Source organism: Peromyscus leucopus, chromosome 13, assembly GCF_004664715.2.
Source record: "Peromyscus leucopus breed LL Stock chromosome 13, UCI_PerLeu_2.1, whole genome shotgun sequence".
NCBI lineage: Eukaryota > Metazoa > Chordata > Mammalia > Rodentia > Cricetidae > Peromyscus > Peromyscus leucopus.
Genome location: NC_051074.1, coordinates 53,713,880 through 53,732,898, shown reverse-complemented (window position 1 = coordinate 53,732,898; position 19,019 = coordinate 53,713,880). Strand labels below are relative to the sequence as shown.

The 19,019-nt window shown below is 45.0% G+C and overlaps 1 protein-coding gene across 1 annotated transcript in view; it reads left to right on the top strand.

Moving 5' to 3' along the window:
• The window catches only part of LOC114704265 (aldehyde oxidase 2), a 78,221-nt gene that overhangs the window by 36,757 nt on the left and 22,445 nt on the right, over positions 1-19,019 (top strand). The window contains exons 18-25 of the mRNA XM_037210454.1: positions 973-1,087; positions 3,016-3,138; positions 8,855-8,951; positions 9,380-9,504; positions 11,510-11,643; positions 14,716-14,803; positions 16,802-16,888; positions 17,009-17,200. Coding sequence (XP_037066349.1) covers positions 973-1,087; positions 3,016-3,138; positions 8,855-8,951; positions 9,380-9,504; positions 11,510-11,643; positions 14,716-14,803; positions 16,802-16,888; positions 17,009-17,200 — 961 coding nt within the window. The remainder of the gene's footprint in view (positions 1-972; positions 1,088-3,015; positions 3,139-8,854; positions 8,952-9,379; positions 9,505-11,509; positions 11,644-14,715; positions 14,804-16,801; positions 16,889-17,008; positions 17,201-19,019) is intronic.

Below are 19,019 nucleotides of genomic sequence, written 5' to 3'. Positions count from 1 at the left end.
ACAGGGGTTCCAGGGTATTGGGACCTAAGAACCATTAGTTAACAGATTATTCTAGGACATCTGCATCTATTGCCATTTTTAAGGCCCTGTAGTTCTGATCTTTGAGTACAGCCAGATTATAATCCTGAATGATTTATATAGAAATAATAATAATTTCTTAAGGCCATATAACACCTTTTTGGTTCTGCACAAAGAAGGTCAAATGTCTTATCTTATTGTAGAACTATTTTAGTTCATAAATTCTTCGACTGACAACTCTGAACCTATTTTCCTGGTATGTCAACGGGGATTATAGTTAGCCATTCTGTCTCCTATGCCACGGAGTTTCCTTTTTTGAACCAGCAGAAATGACCATCCTGGGTGTGGGTGGGGGAGGTGAGGGGGGACGTAAGGGCTGGGGATATAGCTCAGCTGGTAGAGCGATGGAACATTCTACCAAGCACAAAGCCTGGGGTTCAATCCCCAGCACCAAATAAAGCCAGCACAGCTGTAAACTGCTGTTATCCCAGCAGGTAGAGGCAAGAGGATCAGCAGTTCAAGATCATCCTTACTTACACAGCTGGTTCCAGGTCCAGGCGGACCACACGAGACTCTGTCTCAGAGATTAAAAAAATAAAAGTTATGGTGCTTTTGTTTGCTTTCTATGGTCATAAAACCCCATCCCCCTGCAGCCTCCCGCATGACTCAGAGCCACTCTGATAACACTGAAACTCCAACTTCATTATTGAACAGAAATCAAATACTGCCATACACTTCCGGAGAAGACTTGTCTCCAGGCCCCTCTTTGGCAGCTGAAGTGGTACCTCCCGGCCCTGCAGCAGGTCTCCTAAACTAGACTCCAGGTCCATTCTGGTTGCTCAAGCTGGCTTTGTTGTTCCATGTTTTTATCTTCAACTATACTCTATTCTTCCCTGGGTTTGAGGCCCTCAAAGTTTGCTGACGTCTCCTTCTCAAACGTCTCCCTCTGTTCAGCTCAATTGACTCATCTGAGGTCTTTGCCCTACCTGGTGTGGTTGATGTAATAACAGCTGAAGACATTCCAGGCACCAATGGTGATGAGGAGGACAAGTTACTGGCTGTAGATGAGGTATGGATGGGACATGCTTTCCCAGATGCCTCTGCACATAGTCACCCGAGGACCCCTGTCACTCAACTGTCCTTGCCTCCCAGCTTTTTCTACCACCAAGATTCAGAAGTTCCAAGACCCCAATGCCTCTACAAGCCTTGCTTGCTGAAGAAATAACACACTAAACAAAAACTAATCATAGATCTGATTCAGCCACTGCATGTCTTTGAGTTCATTCACCCTTATCTGAAGAGCAAATATAAGGAGTTGATCTATAACAGAATAGACTGTTCTAGAAGGATCTAAAAAGGAGGTGAGGGACACCACAGCCACATCCTCTTGTTTACATGGAACTCTCACCAGGTCTCACTTTTCTTCACTCGTGCTATTTTTATTTAGTTGTCTTGGAAGTCACTGACCTTGTAATTCCAATTCAACAATCATTTACTGACCACCCTGACTTAGGGCCAGAGCACCTCGGCTCCGGTTCCAGCATTTCCACCTACTGTGTGCCCTTGGGGTCCACCATCATTAAGGGGGTACGATCATAACACACTTCACTGTGTCATGGGAGATAAACAAGTGAGTATGCTCCAGGTGCCTAGGACAGCTGTTGGTATACGAAGACTCTCACTGAATGCTGGCTGTTGTCACAGTTCAGAATCCCACACACTTTCTCCTCCAGCCAGGGACGCAGATCAGTGAGGCTTTTTGCTTTGTTTTGTTAGGTTTTTGTTTTGCTTTTTTTTTTCTTTTTTGGTGTTTTGTTTTATTTTGCAGTCCACCAGAAGAGGTTGGCTGTCATTTATCAGCCTATCGGGGCTGCCATAATAAAATTTCCTAAACACGGGGCTAGAGAGATGGCTCAGTGGTTAAGAGCACTGGCTGCTCCTCCAAAAAGACCTGAGTTTGATTCCCAGCACCCACACGGCAACTTACAACCATCTATAACTCCTGTTCCCAGTACCCAATGCCCTCTTCTGACCTCTGTGGGCACTATATGTATGTGATGTATAGACATATATGTAGTTAAAACGCGCTGCACATAAAATAAAAGTAAATAAATCTCAAAGTGGGAGGCCGAAACAACAGAAATTGATTTTTAAAGTTCTAGAGCTGAGCCCAGGCCACGATGTCGGCAGGTCTGGCTTTCTCTGTGGAATCTTTCCTGCTTGCGGATGGCTGCCTTCTCCTCTTCATTTTACCTTTTCTCTGTTCACCCTTTCCTCTCTTACAGGCTCAACAGTCATACTGTACAGAGGCTCCACCCTTACGGCCTCTGTGAAGGCCCTGTCACCAAATGCAATCTCATAGGTCTTCAGCAGAGTTAGGGGTTGGGTCGTTCAGTCAGCTCACAACAGGGGCCACACACTTACACATTAAGCTCTTAAACAGGATGAAGGATGCATGGGAACACAACACAGCAGGGGGCTGGTCTGGTCCATGTTACCGTCAATCTCTGGGACGTACACTCTCTGAGCACAGTGGCCAGTGAGTGAAGCTGTACAATACATACTTTTCGTGTGTGCTGCTGGAGGTCTAACCAGAGGTGCCACACATGCTAGGCAAGGGCTGTACCACTGCGTACAACGCAAGACCTTCTTTTTTTTTTTCTTACTATTATTTTCAAATGTTTACCCAAGCACCTGTGACCCCAGCATGGCTGTTTCTGTTCAACAATGACGTCTAAGACACCAGCCACTGATGAGGTTGGGCTTGCTTTAAAATTATTTAAATTAGTTCACTTATCGTTATAACGGTGTGGAGTGTGGGAGGCGTGGAGGTCGCATGTGGAGGTCAAGGGGCAGCTTTACGGAGCTGTTTCTCTCCACCTATATCTGTATGGGTTCCAGGGATTGAACTCAGGTCCCCAGGCTGGTACAGGAAGCATAATGACATTCCGAGCCATCGCCCTGGTCCTCTATCTGCTTTATACGTGCACTTTACAGGTGCTCTGTGTGGGCCAGATCATCTGTGCTGTGGTCGCAGAGACCGATGTTCAGGCAAAACGAGCCACTGAAAAGATGAAAATCACCTACGAGGATCTGAACCCTGTGATTTTCACCATCGAGGTAAGCAGGGCCGGTCGGTCTCCCTCTGAAACTGTAAAGTTGGGCTGGAGAGACGGCTCGGTGGTTAAGAGCACAGGATGCTCTTTCAGAAGACCCAGGTTCTATTCCCAGCACCCACATGATGGCTCACAACCATTTGCAACTCCAGTTCCAGGGGAATGCGACACTGGCTTCTGGCCTCTGCAGACATCAGGTACATGTGTAGTGCACAGACACATATGCAGGTAAACGCTCACACGTGTAAGATAAAAATAAAGCATTTCGTAAATGTCTTAATATTAGAAGACTAACTCAGAACCTTTTCTTCCCCTCTTTGGCATCTGCTTGTTCTGGAAAAATCATTTTGCTCTGGAAGATATTACTTGCATGAGATGAAATTATCTTTGGCTCTAAGAAACAGAAAAAACAATCAGAATAGATGTTTCTCTCTCACATTTAAAAGCCTAGAAGTAGCCAGGCCTAGTGGGAGAGTCCTGTGATTCTGGCTGTGTGGCCTGCTGAGGCAGATGAATCGCACCTAGGCAACTTAGTGTGACCGTGACTCAAAACAAAATATAAGAGAGGTGGGTATATAGCTCAGTGAACACAGGGGAAAAAAAGCACTAGAGGTGATCAGTCCAAGGCTTATATGGTATGTAGTCTGTTTATGTGTGCTTATATGGTTTATATGTCTGTTTATATGGTTTATATGGTATGTTTTGTGCTGATATAACAGAATCACTGACACTGGGTAATTTATAATAAACAGGAATTTATTTTCCACGATTGTGGTGTCTGGGAAGGTCCAAAACTGAAGGGTCACACCTAACACTGCATGATTCCAGAAGGTAGAAAAGGAAGAGTAAGAGAGAGAAACTCACTTTTACAGCAAAGCTATTCCACTATGATTATTACAATAACCCATCCATGAGAACAGAGTCCCCGTGTCCTAATCACCCCTAAAGGCCCCACCTCTCAAGTCTGCTGCCCTGGGAGTTAGGTGGGGACACAAGCCATAACTTGTGAGCTGTGTGTCACGAATCCGGATCCTTCTATCCAATCTCTCTGTAACACATGGTTTCCATTCTGCAGGTCACAGCTTTTTCTAAAACAGCCACTGAAGCTTTGCCCATTAAATCCACATTCCAGAGAGCAAAAGCATGAATGAGAACAGGTACCCCTAATGCCTTTAAGAACATTTCCCAGGCAGGACATAGAAGCTTATGTCTTTGATCCCAGCACTTGGGCAGCAGAGATAGGCAGGTCTCTCTGTGAGATAGAGATCAGCCTGGTCTACATCTTAAGTTCCAGGAAAGCCAGGGCTACAAAGAGAAACACTGTCTCAAAAACTAAAAAGTAAAAATAAAAAAGATCAGTTTCCCAGTCCTCACAGGGAGGTGTGTACATTGCACATACCTTACTATTTCATTGGCTAGAAGTCCAGCGTCTGCCATACCTAAGACCAAGAGAGCTAGGAAACACGATTTACCCAGATGGCTTATGCGTCTACCAAAGACGTGGGACCTTGTTTCTTGAGGAAGGTGATGGGAGTGAATATTGGGAACAATAATGTAATGAGAATTTCAGGATGGAACTCTATAGTAATTTCCCAATTTCTGGTTCTTGGTGATGGGATTCAAGTTATGTTTCTGAAGACAATAATGGAGTGAGAACATAGAAAATTCAAGTGCGGACTGATGGATCAATTGTGCCATTACTTTAATAAACACCTGAGATAAATACCTTATAAAGATGGACGGACTCTTTCTGCTCACGGTTTTAGAAGTTTCAATTCATGTTTTGTCGGGCAATACATTGTAATAGCCAAACATAGATGAGCAAAAGCACTCACCTCGTATCTAGGACTGGAAAAGGAGGAAAAGAAGAGACGAGGTGCCACAATCCACTTTGAGGGCATGTCTCCAATAACCTAAAGCCTTCAGGAGTCCTCATTTGTTAAGGGTTTCACCATTCTCCTTCTGGGACCAAGCTAGGGAGGAGTGCCAGGCTGGGGCCTGAGCCTCTGCCTCCACACAGACCCAAACTTTAGCAACTAGGACTTGCAGTCTCTAACTCAGTGACAGCCAGATCCAGAGAAACCAGGTGGAGGAAAAACAGCGTGTTTCCAGGCTTACAATCTACCATAGTTGATGTGCAGAGGCCCTGGGGAACCATGGGGACAGCTTTAATGTACCTAAGTGGTACCAGTCTCTCAAAGTGGTCCCTCTACACCAAACCAGCTCTGCCCCAGTTCCCATTTGCCAAGTTTGCAAGGAGTACAGGCTTTCCTGGCTCGCTCTCCTTCCTTGGCTTGCACTGGAATCCTAACGTGAGTCAGTTTTTGTTGTTGCTGCTTTATTTCCGTTGAACTCCCCTTTCCTGAAGGGGTAAATGGCATCCAGAGGATACCCCCATGACCCACGCTGGGACTCAGAATATTTAGAGATCTAAAGATTCCTCAGAATAAGAATGTCTAGAGTGAGCAAATAATTCTTTTATGATCAAGGGCAGGATACAAAAGTCATATATGCCAATAGTAATTCACTCATCTATGCATTAACCTATTTACATGAACGTTGATATAAATATGTGTTGTATATTGTGTGTGTTTTATATATATGATGATATACATCATAAAAAGTTATATAAAATATATTTGTAAGAGAGACAATGTACCGGGTGGTGGTGGCGGCGCACGGTTTTAATCCCAGCACTCAGGAGGCAGAGGCAGGTGGATCTCTGTGAGTTCGAGGCCAGCCTGGTCTACAGTGAGAGATCCAGGAAAGGCGCAAAGCTACACAGAGAAACCCTGTCTCGGAAAAAAAAAAAAAAATAGAGAGAGAGTGTAGCATGCAGTGTAGATCCAGTCTGACAAATTTGAATTATGGCTGCTCCTCTTTTTACCTGTGTGATCTTAGGCAAGGAACTTACAGCTGTGTACTTGTTTCCCCACCTGTTAAAGGGGGGTCATGATATGCACCTCGTCAAGTCCTCGTAAGAGTAAACGAGACCATGAATGTAAGACACAATAGTCTCTGGCTCATGGTGCTCACTCCATATCGCACATCTCATCAGAAGGGCGAGAGTCTTTTGACACACTTACATTGTGGCAATAAACATATTTCCGTGTTTGCCGCTGTGACTTATTGAGGGCGAAGTGTGCGCTGGATACTTTTATGTTAACTTGATACAAGCTAAAGTCACTGGGGAGGAGAGAACCTCAGTTAAGAAAATGCCTCCCCCTGTCCTTTCCTGGACAGAAACAGAGGAGGGGTGGATTGGGGGGTGAGAGTGGAAGGGGGTGGGAAGGAGGAACTGGGAGGAGAGGAAAGAGGGAAAGCTGTGGTTGGGATGTGGAATGAATAAATAAATAAATAAATTTATTGAAAAAAAAGAAAATGCCTCCATAAAATCAGGCTGCAGGAAGCCTGTAGGACATTTTCTTAATTAGTAATTGATGGGGGAGGGCCCAGCCCATTGTGGGTGGGGCCATCCCTGGGTTGGTGGTCCTGGGTTCCATAAGAAAGCAGGCTGAGCAAGCCATGGGGAACAAGCCAGTAAGCAACACTCCTCCATGGCCTCTGCATCAGCTCCTGCCTCCAGATTCCTACCTGCTTGAGGTCCTGTCCTGACTTCCTGTGATGATGAACAGTGGTATGGAAGTGTACACCAAATGATCCCTTTCCTCCCCAACTTGCTTTTGGTCATGGTGTTTGATCACAGCAATAGTAACCCTAACAAAGATGAAGTGTTAATTATGAAAGTAAAAATTGCCAGGCCGTGGTGGCATATGCCTTTAATCCCAGCACTTGGGAGGCAGAAGTAGGCTGATCTCTGTGGGTTTGAGGCCAGCCTGGTCTACAGAACGAGTTCCAGGACAACCAATGATACACAGAGAAACCCCGTCTTGAAAAACAAAACAAAACAAAACAAAACCAAAAAGGAAAAATCTCAAGTGTGGTATTTATTTTCCGTTGCTTTAAGAAGTCAGGTAGCTGTCACTGGGAAGGATGGCTTTTTGTTTGCAGAACACAGGGACTTGGGGACACTAAGCCAGTACTCTGTCGCTGAGTCATGTCCCCAACCGTGGGCAAGATGTTTCTAGCACATGCCACCTCCCTCACATATTTGCAGCCTGGCTCTGAGAGTGTTATTTTCTCCTCTCTGAGCCCCATTTCTTCATCTTAAAAATGGAGGTAATAATAGAATTAATGCAAGAATATATATGCATGCATAGAGAACTGCTATTGTGTGGTGTTTGTGTTCTGTGTGACACTCTTTCTGGGGAGACATGAGCAGATAACTACTCACCCCAGAGAGGGAACTAATGATGTCAGACTGAAATAATGATGTCATCCGGAGTCCAACTCTGTAAAGCAATGAATTTTAGGGGTGACTCACAGGCAGAGGAGGGGTGGTTCATAGGAGCACCAGGAGCGATTCAAAGGCAGCTGCCTCACAGAAAGCCCCCCCTAGCATGGGTGGTGGCTCACAAAAGCTGGTCAGTTTTAGGGACTTCCTGAAACTTCTGTTGCTTACTTTCTGGGTCTTTTTTTTTTTTTTTAATGTGTGTAGGTGTTATGTCTGAATGTCTGTGCACCACTTGTGTGCCCAGGGAGCCAAAAGAGGGTATGAAATGGAATTAAATGGTTGTGAGCCACCATGTGGGTGCTGGAAATTAAACCCAGATCCCCTGGAAGAGCAGCCAGTGCTCTTAACTGCTGAGCCATCTCTCCAGCCACTACTACTCCTTTGTTTGTTTTGTTTTATTTATTTTGTTTTGAGACAGGGTATATATCGCTATATAGCTCTGGCTGTCCTGGAACTACATAGACCAGGCTGACTTCAAACTCATAGAGATCCACCTACCTCTGCCTCTCAGTGCTGGGATTAAAAGCATGTACCGCTATGTCCCACTAACTTCTTGAGTCTTTTTTTTTTTTTTTTTTTTTTTTTTTTTTTTTTTTTTTTGGTTTCTCAAGACAGGGTTTCTCTGTATAGCTTTGCTCCATTCCTGGAACTCACTCTAGCCCAGGCTGGCCTTGAACTCACAGAGATCCGCCTGGCTCTGCCTCACGAGTGCTGGGATTAAAGGTGTGTGCCACCACGCCCGGCAACTTTTTGAGTCTTAATGAGCCTCTCTTCAGAGTGTCCCAAGCTTCCCTGTAGTGTGGCATGCATCAGCTCAGAGGAAACTGCTACACAACAGCATGTCACAAAGCAAGCACTCGATCAAAAGTAGCTGCACTCACTATCACCATTGATAAGAAAGAAAGGCTGTGGACTCGAAGGCTTTTGGAGTCCAAGAATCCAAGACAGGCGTCATTCTGAGGCGCAGAAGGACATGTTGGGTCGGCAGTGTTAGCAAGGATCAACTGTGCTGAGTCAGTCCACAGAACCAAAGAGCAGAATGGCTGCCATGTAGGAGTCAGTTCACGCTAATGTCAGAAAACAGATGTGGGGGAAGAAGGGAAGGAGGGGGGAGAACAGAAGTCTAGAAAGGCCCTGTTGAAATATGTCAATGACAACGTGACCGTCTTGGCCCTATCAGAGTGTGAGGACCTGTGTCCTCTCCCTCAACACAGCCTCGGCTTTCTCAAAATCCTGAGGGAAGAAGAGGTTCATGCACACAGCTACCTGAGTATCTAATACACTTTTTTCCTTGGAGAGACGTGAAAAAGGAGAGCTCAGAGCGTTGTGTTTGCTCAGTGCGTTGTGGTTTTGGCCTTTTACATAGGACGCCATAAAACACAATTCGTTCCTGTGCCCTGAAAAGAAGCTTGAGCAAGGAAACATCGAGAAGGCCTTTGAAAACGTGGATCAGATAGTTGAAGGTAAACAGTTGGGAAGAATTCCTAAAGTCATTCCTTGACTCCGTTCGGAACCAGCCGTCAAGGGCATATGACTTCCCCTGGGGAGGCTTGCTCTGGAGTCCTGGAGCCTCCCCAAGCTTACACTCCTTCTCAGTGCCTCTGTGCACCCATGCACCTGTGTGTCTGTGTTGTGTTTGAAGGCGAGAAGTCAGTAGCGGAATAAGTAGAAGAAAATTGCTAAAATTTGGTCAGCAATAGAAGCTGGAACTTTGAACTTTCAGAACTATGGTCTCTGAGGCAGGTCCCTTGAGTGTTATAAGGCAAAGGTTCCTTAGTGGATAATGTTGCAGGGTGGGCAGTCCATATCCCACTTTATTTAAAATGCCCCATGACGGCAGCTTCCAACCAACACACACCTCCAGGCATGTTCCTGCACTTGCCCTTCACAGGAGAGGTCCATGTTGGAGGGCAAGAACATTTCTACATGGAAACGCAGCGAGTGCTCGTTATTCCAAAGACAGAAGACCAAGAACTGGACATGTATGTGTCCACACAGGATCCAGCCCACGTGCAGGTAAGATCCCGCAGGGCTCCGCCGTCACCTTCTTCCCTCCATCATGGCGGTCAGTCTCTATAGTGCAGGTGGCAGCCGCTTCACCAACAGAAACTTAGCATCTAAACGTTGGATATCTGTAATGCAGCTAAGACCCCAAAACCGTTTTAATTTTATTCCTGTTCTTATCAACAATAAAAGAACAATCCTGATCACATTCTCTTTTTTATTTATTTTTCCTGCTCTTTGAGAATTCCATGCATATGTATTTTGATCATATTCATCTATCACTCCTCTCCAACTTACCTCAGACCTCCATCACATCCCTTCTAAGTCCTGTTCTCTCTCTCTCTCTCTCTCTCTCTCTCTCTCAATAACCCATTGAGTCTAGTTATGCATGTGGGTGTCAGGGCATCCACCGGAACATGGGCAACCAGTTGCCACATCCTCAAAGAAAGACGGCTCTCCTCCAGAAATGTCAGCCAGAGGTGGAGTCTCATGATCCCCTCCCCAGTCTGTGCTGGAATTGTATGTGACAGGCTTGATGTTGTTACAATGGTAACTCACAGCCACTGTATTCATGACTATACCAGCCACGTCATGTCCAGAAGACATAATTGGAGAGAGGGGGCAAGGTTGAGACAGGCCCTCTCTGTGTAGCCCTGGCTGTCCTGGAACTCTCTCTCTGTAGACCCAACTCAGAGATCTGCCTGCCTCTGCCTCCCGAGTGCTGGGATTAAAGGTATGTGCCACCACTGCCCAGCCATAATTCTTATTGAAAAAGAGTCTCCTGTATTCCAGGATATTCTTAAACTCAGTAAGTAGCCAAGGTTGATCTTGAACTTCTGAACACCCTCCCTCTACATCTGAGTGTTAGAATTACAAGCATTCACTATCATACAGGATTTATGCAGTGCTGGGGATCAAACTCAGGTCTTCATGAGTATTAGGCAAGTTACACCCCCAGCCCGAGTGCCATCACTTTGAATTAAAACACTAAATTTATTTGCATTGGGTTTAGTTGAACTCTTTGATTGGATGATATCACTAAATTTTTCTTATGCTCCATTTTACCATCTAAAATGATCATTATAGATGATTTAAGAGTCAAGACATCATTTTAGACCACATTTTACTTTCCCAGACAGAAAATGGTCTAAGCTGCAGTCACAAACATATCACTCTCTTTAGCAGGATGTCTGGAGTCTACTGTTTTTCACCTGTTTGGATCCTTAGTCCGAGGCATTCGTCCAGAAGTGCAGCTTCCAATAAGAACCCAGGATTTTGATAGTTTTCTTTCTACTAAATACAGTCTCTGCTCAAAGAGCTGTTTGGGGAAGATTAATGATGCTTACAAATGGCCCAGAGATGTTAGTGGTGTGTGCATACCTTTAATCCCAGCAGAAGCAGGTGAATCTTTGAGTTTGAGGCCAGCGTGGTCTACAGAGTGAGTTCCAGGATTGGCCAGGGCTACACAAAGAAACCTTGTTTTTGAAAAAAGGAGAAGAAAGAAATGGGTGGACTCTGCCATCTCCACTCTCTACAGTAGATGTGAGTGGGCTCTGCCGTCTCCACTCTCTACTGTAGATGTGAGTGGACTCTGCCGTCTCCACTCTCTACAGTAGGTGTGAGTGGGCTCTGCCATCTCCACTCTCTACAGTAGATGTGAGTGGACTCTGCCGTCTCCACTCTCTACAGTAGGTGTGAGTGGACTCTGCCGTCTCCACTCTCTACAGTAGGTGTGAGTGGGCTCTGCCGTCTCCACTCTCTACTGTAGATGTGAGTGGACTCTGCCGTCTCCACTCCCTACTGTAGATGTGAGTGGACTCTGCCGTCTCCACTCCCTACAGTAGTAGATGTGAGTGGGCTCTGCCGTCTCCACTCTCTACTGTAGATGTGAGTGGGCTCTGCCGTCTCCACTCTCTACTGTAGTAGATGTGAGTGGACTCTGCTGCACAGTTACAGTTCAGGAAACAAAACACTTCGTTGTCTTTTTACTCCGTTTAAACCTCGTTGTCTCTTACAGAAAACAGTATCTTCCACCTTAAACATCCCCAGCAGCAAGATCACCTGCCACGTGAAACGAGTGGGCGGGGGTTTCGGAGGAAAGGTGGGGAGACCAGCTGTGTTCGGGGCGATCGCTGCAGTGGGGGCTGTCAAGTAAGTCTGCCTTGGGAGCTGGAAGTGTGGGAGAGGCTGAGCTCAGAGGAAATTAGTAGCCTGACAAATCAATTCTGGCTGCAGTCAGAGCCACCCGTTAGTCCCTGGGCAATTCAGCCCCCACCCCGCCCTCTCCCCCCCACCTCACCCCACCCACCCCATCTGTTTCTTTATAATACATAGATATTTCACACCTGCCCTATTACCCTTTTTGATTTTGCAAAAGTCAGCTGAACACATGACTTTGATGACCGTGGAGCCATGGGGTAGCGGGTTGACTGCTTCCAGAACTGCGGGGCCCATTCCTGAGCTTTGGGGAAGATGAATTGTTTAGATGTGCAGCGTGGTACCCTTCCCAAGTTCATTGCTGCCCCCCAGCTCTCTTTGCTACTTCCAGTGCAGAGTAGAGTGGCGTTAGGAAAGACAGGCTCTTCACCCTCCACCAGCTCGGTGGGCTGTCTCGGTGAACAGGTGGTCTTTGGGTTGATCTCAGGGATGATTCACATCTTTGCTATCCATGGCTCGGCGTTCAAGTTCAGCTGGTACTGACAGTGCAGGGCCTTGTTCGTTGTCTTTGACTGGATTTGTTGTCGGTGTCAGAGAGCAAAGAGGAGCAGGAGGGGAGAGGAGGAGAAGGAAAGGGGGGAGAAGAAAGGGGAAAGGAAAGGGAGATGCTGTTTACTATTTTGTCTGAGTTCCAATCAGTCTACAAAGTCTCAGTGCCCTGCTTCCTTTGACAGCCTCTGTGTAGCTCAGAGAAAAATCCTGCACACTGGGGTGTGTGTGTCTTCACCCCCAGTGCAGGGTGGAGAGAAGCAGGGCTGAAATTTCACATCCACTTCTGTCCTCTGTCACAGCCAGCAGTAAGCAGCTCTTGCACTCACAACAGACTTGGTGGCTTCTGCCTCTCAAGCGTGGCCACACACGGCCACCAAGTGGAACATCTAAATCCCAATGATTTAGATTGGGCTAGCCACTAGGAGCCCTGGCACCAGTATATTCCAAAGCTGGCCCCTTGACCCCACTGTGCAGCCATGTGTGGAACCAACGCCTCTAGATGCACCCTGCCTTAGCACACAGCAGTCATGCGTTAAGTTATCTGACAACAGTGCTCCAGATCTCCTGAGAGCAGGGGTCCCCTGAGGTCATAGAAATCCCTGCCTCAAAAACACACCTTAAATTTTTTAAAGAAAGAAATTCCACCAAATCCCAGGCATTCTGAATCAGAATTAGCAGGGAATGAATCTTGGAACTGTACATTTACCTAATGTTTTTCTATTGACCTTAGCATTGCACTTACCCATCGACACAATCCCCGTTATTACTAACAGAAGACATGCAGAATGGCTGGATCTGGGTGAAAGTCAAGTTTGAAGCCATAGGGACAGAACTGAGCCAGCATGTGACACTAATCCCTTTAGACATACTTCTAAACACTCAGTTTCAAGCATAGAGACAATAGTAATTTAGTTGGGCGACAATTCACATCATGCCTAGACAATTTTGTGCAGATAATAGAGCCATGTGTGCTGGATGGATGGAGAATTAAGTAAGTGGGACAAATGGATGGGAGGGTGGGAGGTGGATGAATGGGTTACTATCAAAGACTATTGGGGTCCAGCCCCTAAATAGCCTTTTCTCAGGGTCCATGGAAGAATCTTACAACCAGCTGAGGATCTAATCTTAGCTATAATCAAATGAATCTGAGCACACCAAGCTCTTTTAGTTCATTCACGTTATTCTTCTAGGTCAATTCTATTTACACAGCTTCATTTCTGTTCTCATACTTAGCTCCTCTCTGTCCCTTCTTCTACTGTTCTCTCATTGTTCTACCTTTAGTTCTTTCCATCCTTGTCCCCCCAGTCCCTGAAGTTTCCAGTTAATATACCCATGCAGTCAGCAATTCTCTGGCCAAAGAAGGGTCACAAGGCTTGAATTCTATCAGGGTCATAAAAGCAGATAAGAGTTTACACCAGGCAGTGACTGTCAGACTTTCTTTACGACTCAAGGATGAACTCTTAAAGGGAAAAAGTCAAATGAGAAGGAGAGGGACCTAGAATCAATTAGGGAAAATCCAAGAAGGGAAAAGGGGGATCCATATGTAATACTGTATTCGTAAGTGTGGTTAATAATAAGCTGATTAGTACACCAAGGTGAAAGTAAAAGGAGTTAGGAATTTGTTAGTTCAAGGTTAACTTGGGGCAGCACTTTCCTATCTGCTGGCAGGGGAAATGTTCTGGGTTACTAGGCAACCTGCGTCACAGCTTTAGGGCCTGGTTTGTAAAAGCCCTTTTGTTCTGAGTTAATGCTAAAGGGAGAATCTTTAGAACTAGGAATAACATTTGGCTACGGGAAAGAGGAAGAAACTAAGCTTAATTTGCACAAGAAACAAAGCTTTGTACCTAGCATCTCCCTGGCCTTGGCGGTTGTCTCAGTGAAAATATTTACCTTATCTTTGGAGCTGACAGATAGTCTGAATGCTTATCTATCTGCAGTCTGTCCTTGGATATTTGAGAAGTATCTCAAGTAAAATACTTCTGTTTGGGGATTGCCCTGGCCAGATGTTTGCTAATGAAGATAATTACAGAAAGTCAGACTTCTAAGTCTAATGCTAAAAGGGGGTTTTGACTGTGTGACTGTTGTCAACACAGCGGGGGGGATGTTATCCAAATACGCCAATAGTGTAGGGAAATTGTGTCCGATGGATGATCAACGGCACTATTAGAAGTTCTTAGGAGAGGAATCAAATGGGAAAGCTACAACAGCACACAAGAAATTCACTGCAGGGAACGGCTAATACATTTACCATCCAGTATCACCAAGACTCTTGAGTTTTGGCTTTATCCTCTGGAAGACCCCTTGGCTCTTTCAGGTATTAGCTTTGCTAGTGTCAGCTGAATTCCTACTTCATATTTGTGTGACTCATAGCATTTCACATGTTGTAAATAGATGTGGGTAGATAGTAAATTAGGAGTTGAATCCACAGGTGGATCGATGGGTCGCTGACTAGATACGTGAGTGGATGGGCAGATGGGTAGGATGAATGGAGAATCTACATTTTGTTTTCTGCAGAACTGGCCGTCCCATTCGTCTTGTTCTAGACCGTGAAGATGACATGTTAGTAACTGGGGGAAGGCATCCATTATTTGGAAAATATAAAGTGAGTATTGCATGTGAAAATCATTAAAATACACCCTTTTGTTTGTGTGGCTTTGTCCTTTTTCTATCATTTTGATTTTGCTGAATTCTAAAAGTACTTGGCAGCTAAAATACCAAATGAAGATGGTCATGTGTTGGATATCCATGACATTTTATGATGAGCTTTTGAGTGTATAATTGTAAAAAAAAAAAAAAAAAAAAAAAAAAAAAAAAAAAAAAAAAAAAAAAAAGGTAATGGTGAAAATAAATGTTGAACAGTGACTAAAAGGCACTTTTTGAGGGACTAGGGCTATGTCTCAGTAGATAAAGCCAGAGGGCTGGAAATGGGATCCCCAAGACCCACATCAAAACTGAGAGGGTCAGTGTAGCATGAATCCTAATTGGTCTTAATAATAAAAACCAGGAGTCAGATATCAGGGTGAAAGCTGAAAGATCAGAGAAGCAGAGCAGCCAGCCACCAGAAAGACTCCTTACCTCTAGAAATCCTCAGATTGAAAGGTCCAAACTCCTGTCTCCACCTTGCCTTATCACTTCCTGTTTCCTCCTCCCAAGTACTGGGATCAAAGGCATGAGATCTCAAGTGCTGGGAATAAAGGCATGAGATCTCAAGTGCTGGGATCAAAGGTATGTGCCACCAATGCCTGGCTTCTAGTGGCTAGCTCCTGACTCTGATCTCCAGGCAAGCTTTATTTGTTAGAGCACAAACAAAATATCACCACAGGTGAGGCTGCCTACCTGTAACCCCAGTGCCCAGGAGGAAAAGACGAGGGATCCCTGAGGCAAGCTGGCTAGATAAGACTAGCCAAATCTGTGAGGTCTGGGTTTTTCAAGAATCCCTGCCTCCATAAATAAACTGAAGTACAATCAAGAAAGATATCTAAGCCAGGTGGAGCCACGTCTTTAATCCCAACACTTGGGCGGCAGAGGCAGGCAAATCTCTGTGAGTTCAAGGCCAGCCTGATCTATAGAGCAAGTTCCACACAGGAAACCCTGTCTCAAAAAAACAAAGAGAGCTGACATTATCCTTTGGCTCCAAACACATGTGTACTCACACACATGTGGGCACACATACACATGCAAAAACAAAAGAAAAAAAAAACACTGTTATACAGAATAAGGATATATATTTTTTAGTGATTCCTCAAAGACAAAAAAAAGAAAAGAAAGGTGCCCAGACTTCCTGACTATAAGAGTAACACTTTGTAGAAGAAATGTTTAGAAACAATTTGACCCTTTTCACTGCAAAATAATCTTTAACAAAAATCCACTAACAGGCGAACTTAAATTCTTGAAATCACACTCACTCCTGTTAAAAATGTTTGCTGGCACCTAGGAGATGATACAATTTTTCAGATTTGTGGTTTAGTCCTAAGGACAGTCCTGTTGTGATATAAAGTTACAAAACATGCTTTCTTTAGGAATTGCTTAGGCAGACACATCTGATTTACCACCTGGTTTCACCATTGCTTTTGATTACTACATTTTATTACCTATATTGCTATTTGCAAACCACCTTGGCCACCCAGTAAGATGAGTCCAGCTCATAAATTCTCCAGCCTCTGTTCCCGAAGCTTTCCCATAACGAGAGATATTATGAGTCATCTCCGTGCCTTCTGGGATCCCAAAGACTTTTTCCCACGAGGAGAAAACCACTGACTAAATTAGAAAGAAAGCCAGTACAGAATGGCAGAGAATCTTCCGAGAATAAGGAGGATAAGAGTGGCAACTGCATTCTGAGAGACAAGAACTTAAGGATTCCACACTGAGGGTGGAGCCAGGATTGCCCATTGAAAGGAAAGGACTCAGCAAAACTTGGGTCAAGAAAGGTCTTCTTCAATCAGACCCTGAAAGACAAGGCCACAGCAGGCGGGGTGCCACACAAGAGCAAACTGGAGGCCGAGTCTGTCCTTGATCCTCTTCAAAGGGGGACTGAGGGGTGACTCGCACTTGGCAGGTACATTTTAAACAAATCACTAAAACGTCCATCATTTGGTGACAGGTGGGATTCATGAACAGTGGACGAATCAAAGCCCTAGACATTGAGTGCTACGTCAATGGAGGATGCACACTGGACGACTCAGAGCTGGTATGTGTGTCTGAAACCAACTGTGCTCTTGACAGTGGGTGAGATGGAAAACGTCTGAAGGAGTCTTTATGAAAAAGGGGCAGTGGTGTCTAATGTATACGGTATCTCCTTTTGCTTTAGGTAACAGAATTTCTTATACTAAAGCTGGAAAATGCATATAAGATCCGCAACCTCAGATTCCGGGGCCGTGCATGCATGACCAATTTACCGTCCAATACAGCCTTCCGTGGGTTTGGCTTCCCACAGGGAGCCCTGATAACAGAGTCTTGTATCACAGCTGTGGCAGCCAGATGTGGGCTTCCACCAGAAAAGGTAGGATTATAACTGGGGTCATAACCAAGGCTGCTAAGGAATCAGAGGAGGGAGGAATTAGCTAGTGGCCCCAGGAAACCCTGAATTAACCCTGGCTCAGAATTTGAGATAAGAGCTTCATTTTTTTTTTTTCAGACTATGATGTAGACATCATTTATTTATCCACTCCACTATTGACACATGTTCAGGTTGTTTGTTACCCAGGTTAGGCTGTTGAAATGGTGCTGGGTCTGGAGAGAAGGCAGAGTGGTTAAGAGACAGACTGCTCTTCCAGACGACCAGAATTCATCTCCCAGCACACACATCGGTGGTTCACAATCACCTGCAACTCCAGCTCCAGGGGATCGTGTGCCCTCTTCTGGCCTCCATGTACTCACAAACCTATACACATATATACATAATTTAAAAATAAAATCTTAAAGCAGCATGTAAAGGTAACAGGTAAAGCCATGGAACACGTGGCGATATATAGATTAACAGAAATGGGCTGAGTATAAGAGTAAGAGCTAGACAATGGTAGGCCTGAGCTAATGGCTGATCAGTTTAAATAATAAAATAAAAATAAAAAATAAAATAAAAATCTTAAAATGAACTTGCAATGAATACCCCGAGACATAAGTGCCAGGGGTACGGAATATCTTTGTCCTTTTGTGGGGGTCTGTCTATTGAACAAACTCACAGAAATGGTTCACTTGAAAGCTTCTTTCAGAAGTCCAAAATTTACCACTTGAAAATATTATTCTGTCCAATACACCAGGAGGCCTGGGGGGTGTAAAGGAACTGGACCAGAGACAGGCTGACTCCAGCACCAACCTACAATATTGTCTGCCCCTTGATCTTTCAGTCACATCCCAGTTCCCTCAACCCAGACCCTCTCCTCCAGCAAGGACTCTCTATGTCCTGTCTCTTGAACACCTTTGTCCCTAAATTCAGTGGGGACCTCCAGGTTTTCATCTCATTGGCCGAGTGCTTCCTCTACACCAGAGAACACCTAATACTATATCAGAAAAATAATAGATTCCCTACAAGAAGTCACAAAAAGTGCCCATAGGTCAGGCATTGGTGGGGCACGCCCTTAATCCCAGTCAGTACTCAGGAGGCAGGGGCAGGCAGATCTCTATGAGTTTGAGGCCAGCCTGATCTACAAAGCAAGCTCCAAGACATCAAAGACTACACAGAGAAACCCTGTCTGGTTAAAAAACAAAACCAAACAAAACAAGATGCCCATGGGTACAAAGGAGAAAGACAATGGGGATGAGGAGGGGGACTCAAAAAAAAAAATTTCTGGAGAAGATGGCACTTGAGGTTCACCTTGAGGAAGGTAGATGGAAAGGTAACCCAAGCAAATGGAACAGCATGAACAAAGATGGCGGACCCCCTGGTGTCCTGGATTCCTTGGCTAGAAAATGAGAACAAGATGATTTACTTCACAGAGTTCCCGAGGACAACGTAAATTTAGTAAATTTTTACTAAAATGTTCATCTTTGTAGGGCCGGGAATGTAGCTCAATGATAGAGAGTTTACCCAGCATGCACAAAGCCCTGGGTTCCAGCCCCAGAACCACACGTTTTTTAAAAAATTTATTTTGGAATGGGCATCGTCTTAGTGCAATTTGTTGTTGCTGGCGACGATACAGCAGTTCCTTTACTTCTGTTAGAATAAACTGGAGATAATGATGACCTCTCAGGCGCTTCCAGCAGGCTCTCCTTCTCTGGGTGCTGAAAATTCCCAGGATATGGAGCAGATCCTGACTAAACACGAATTTTAGAAGATTTAACCATGTAGTGAAAATGCGATTGGAAGACCTGAAGGCCCGCTA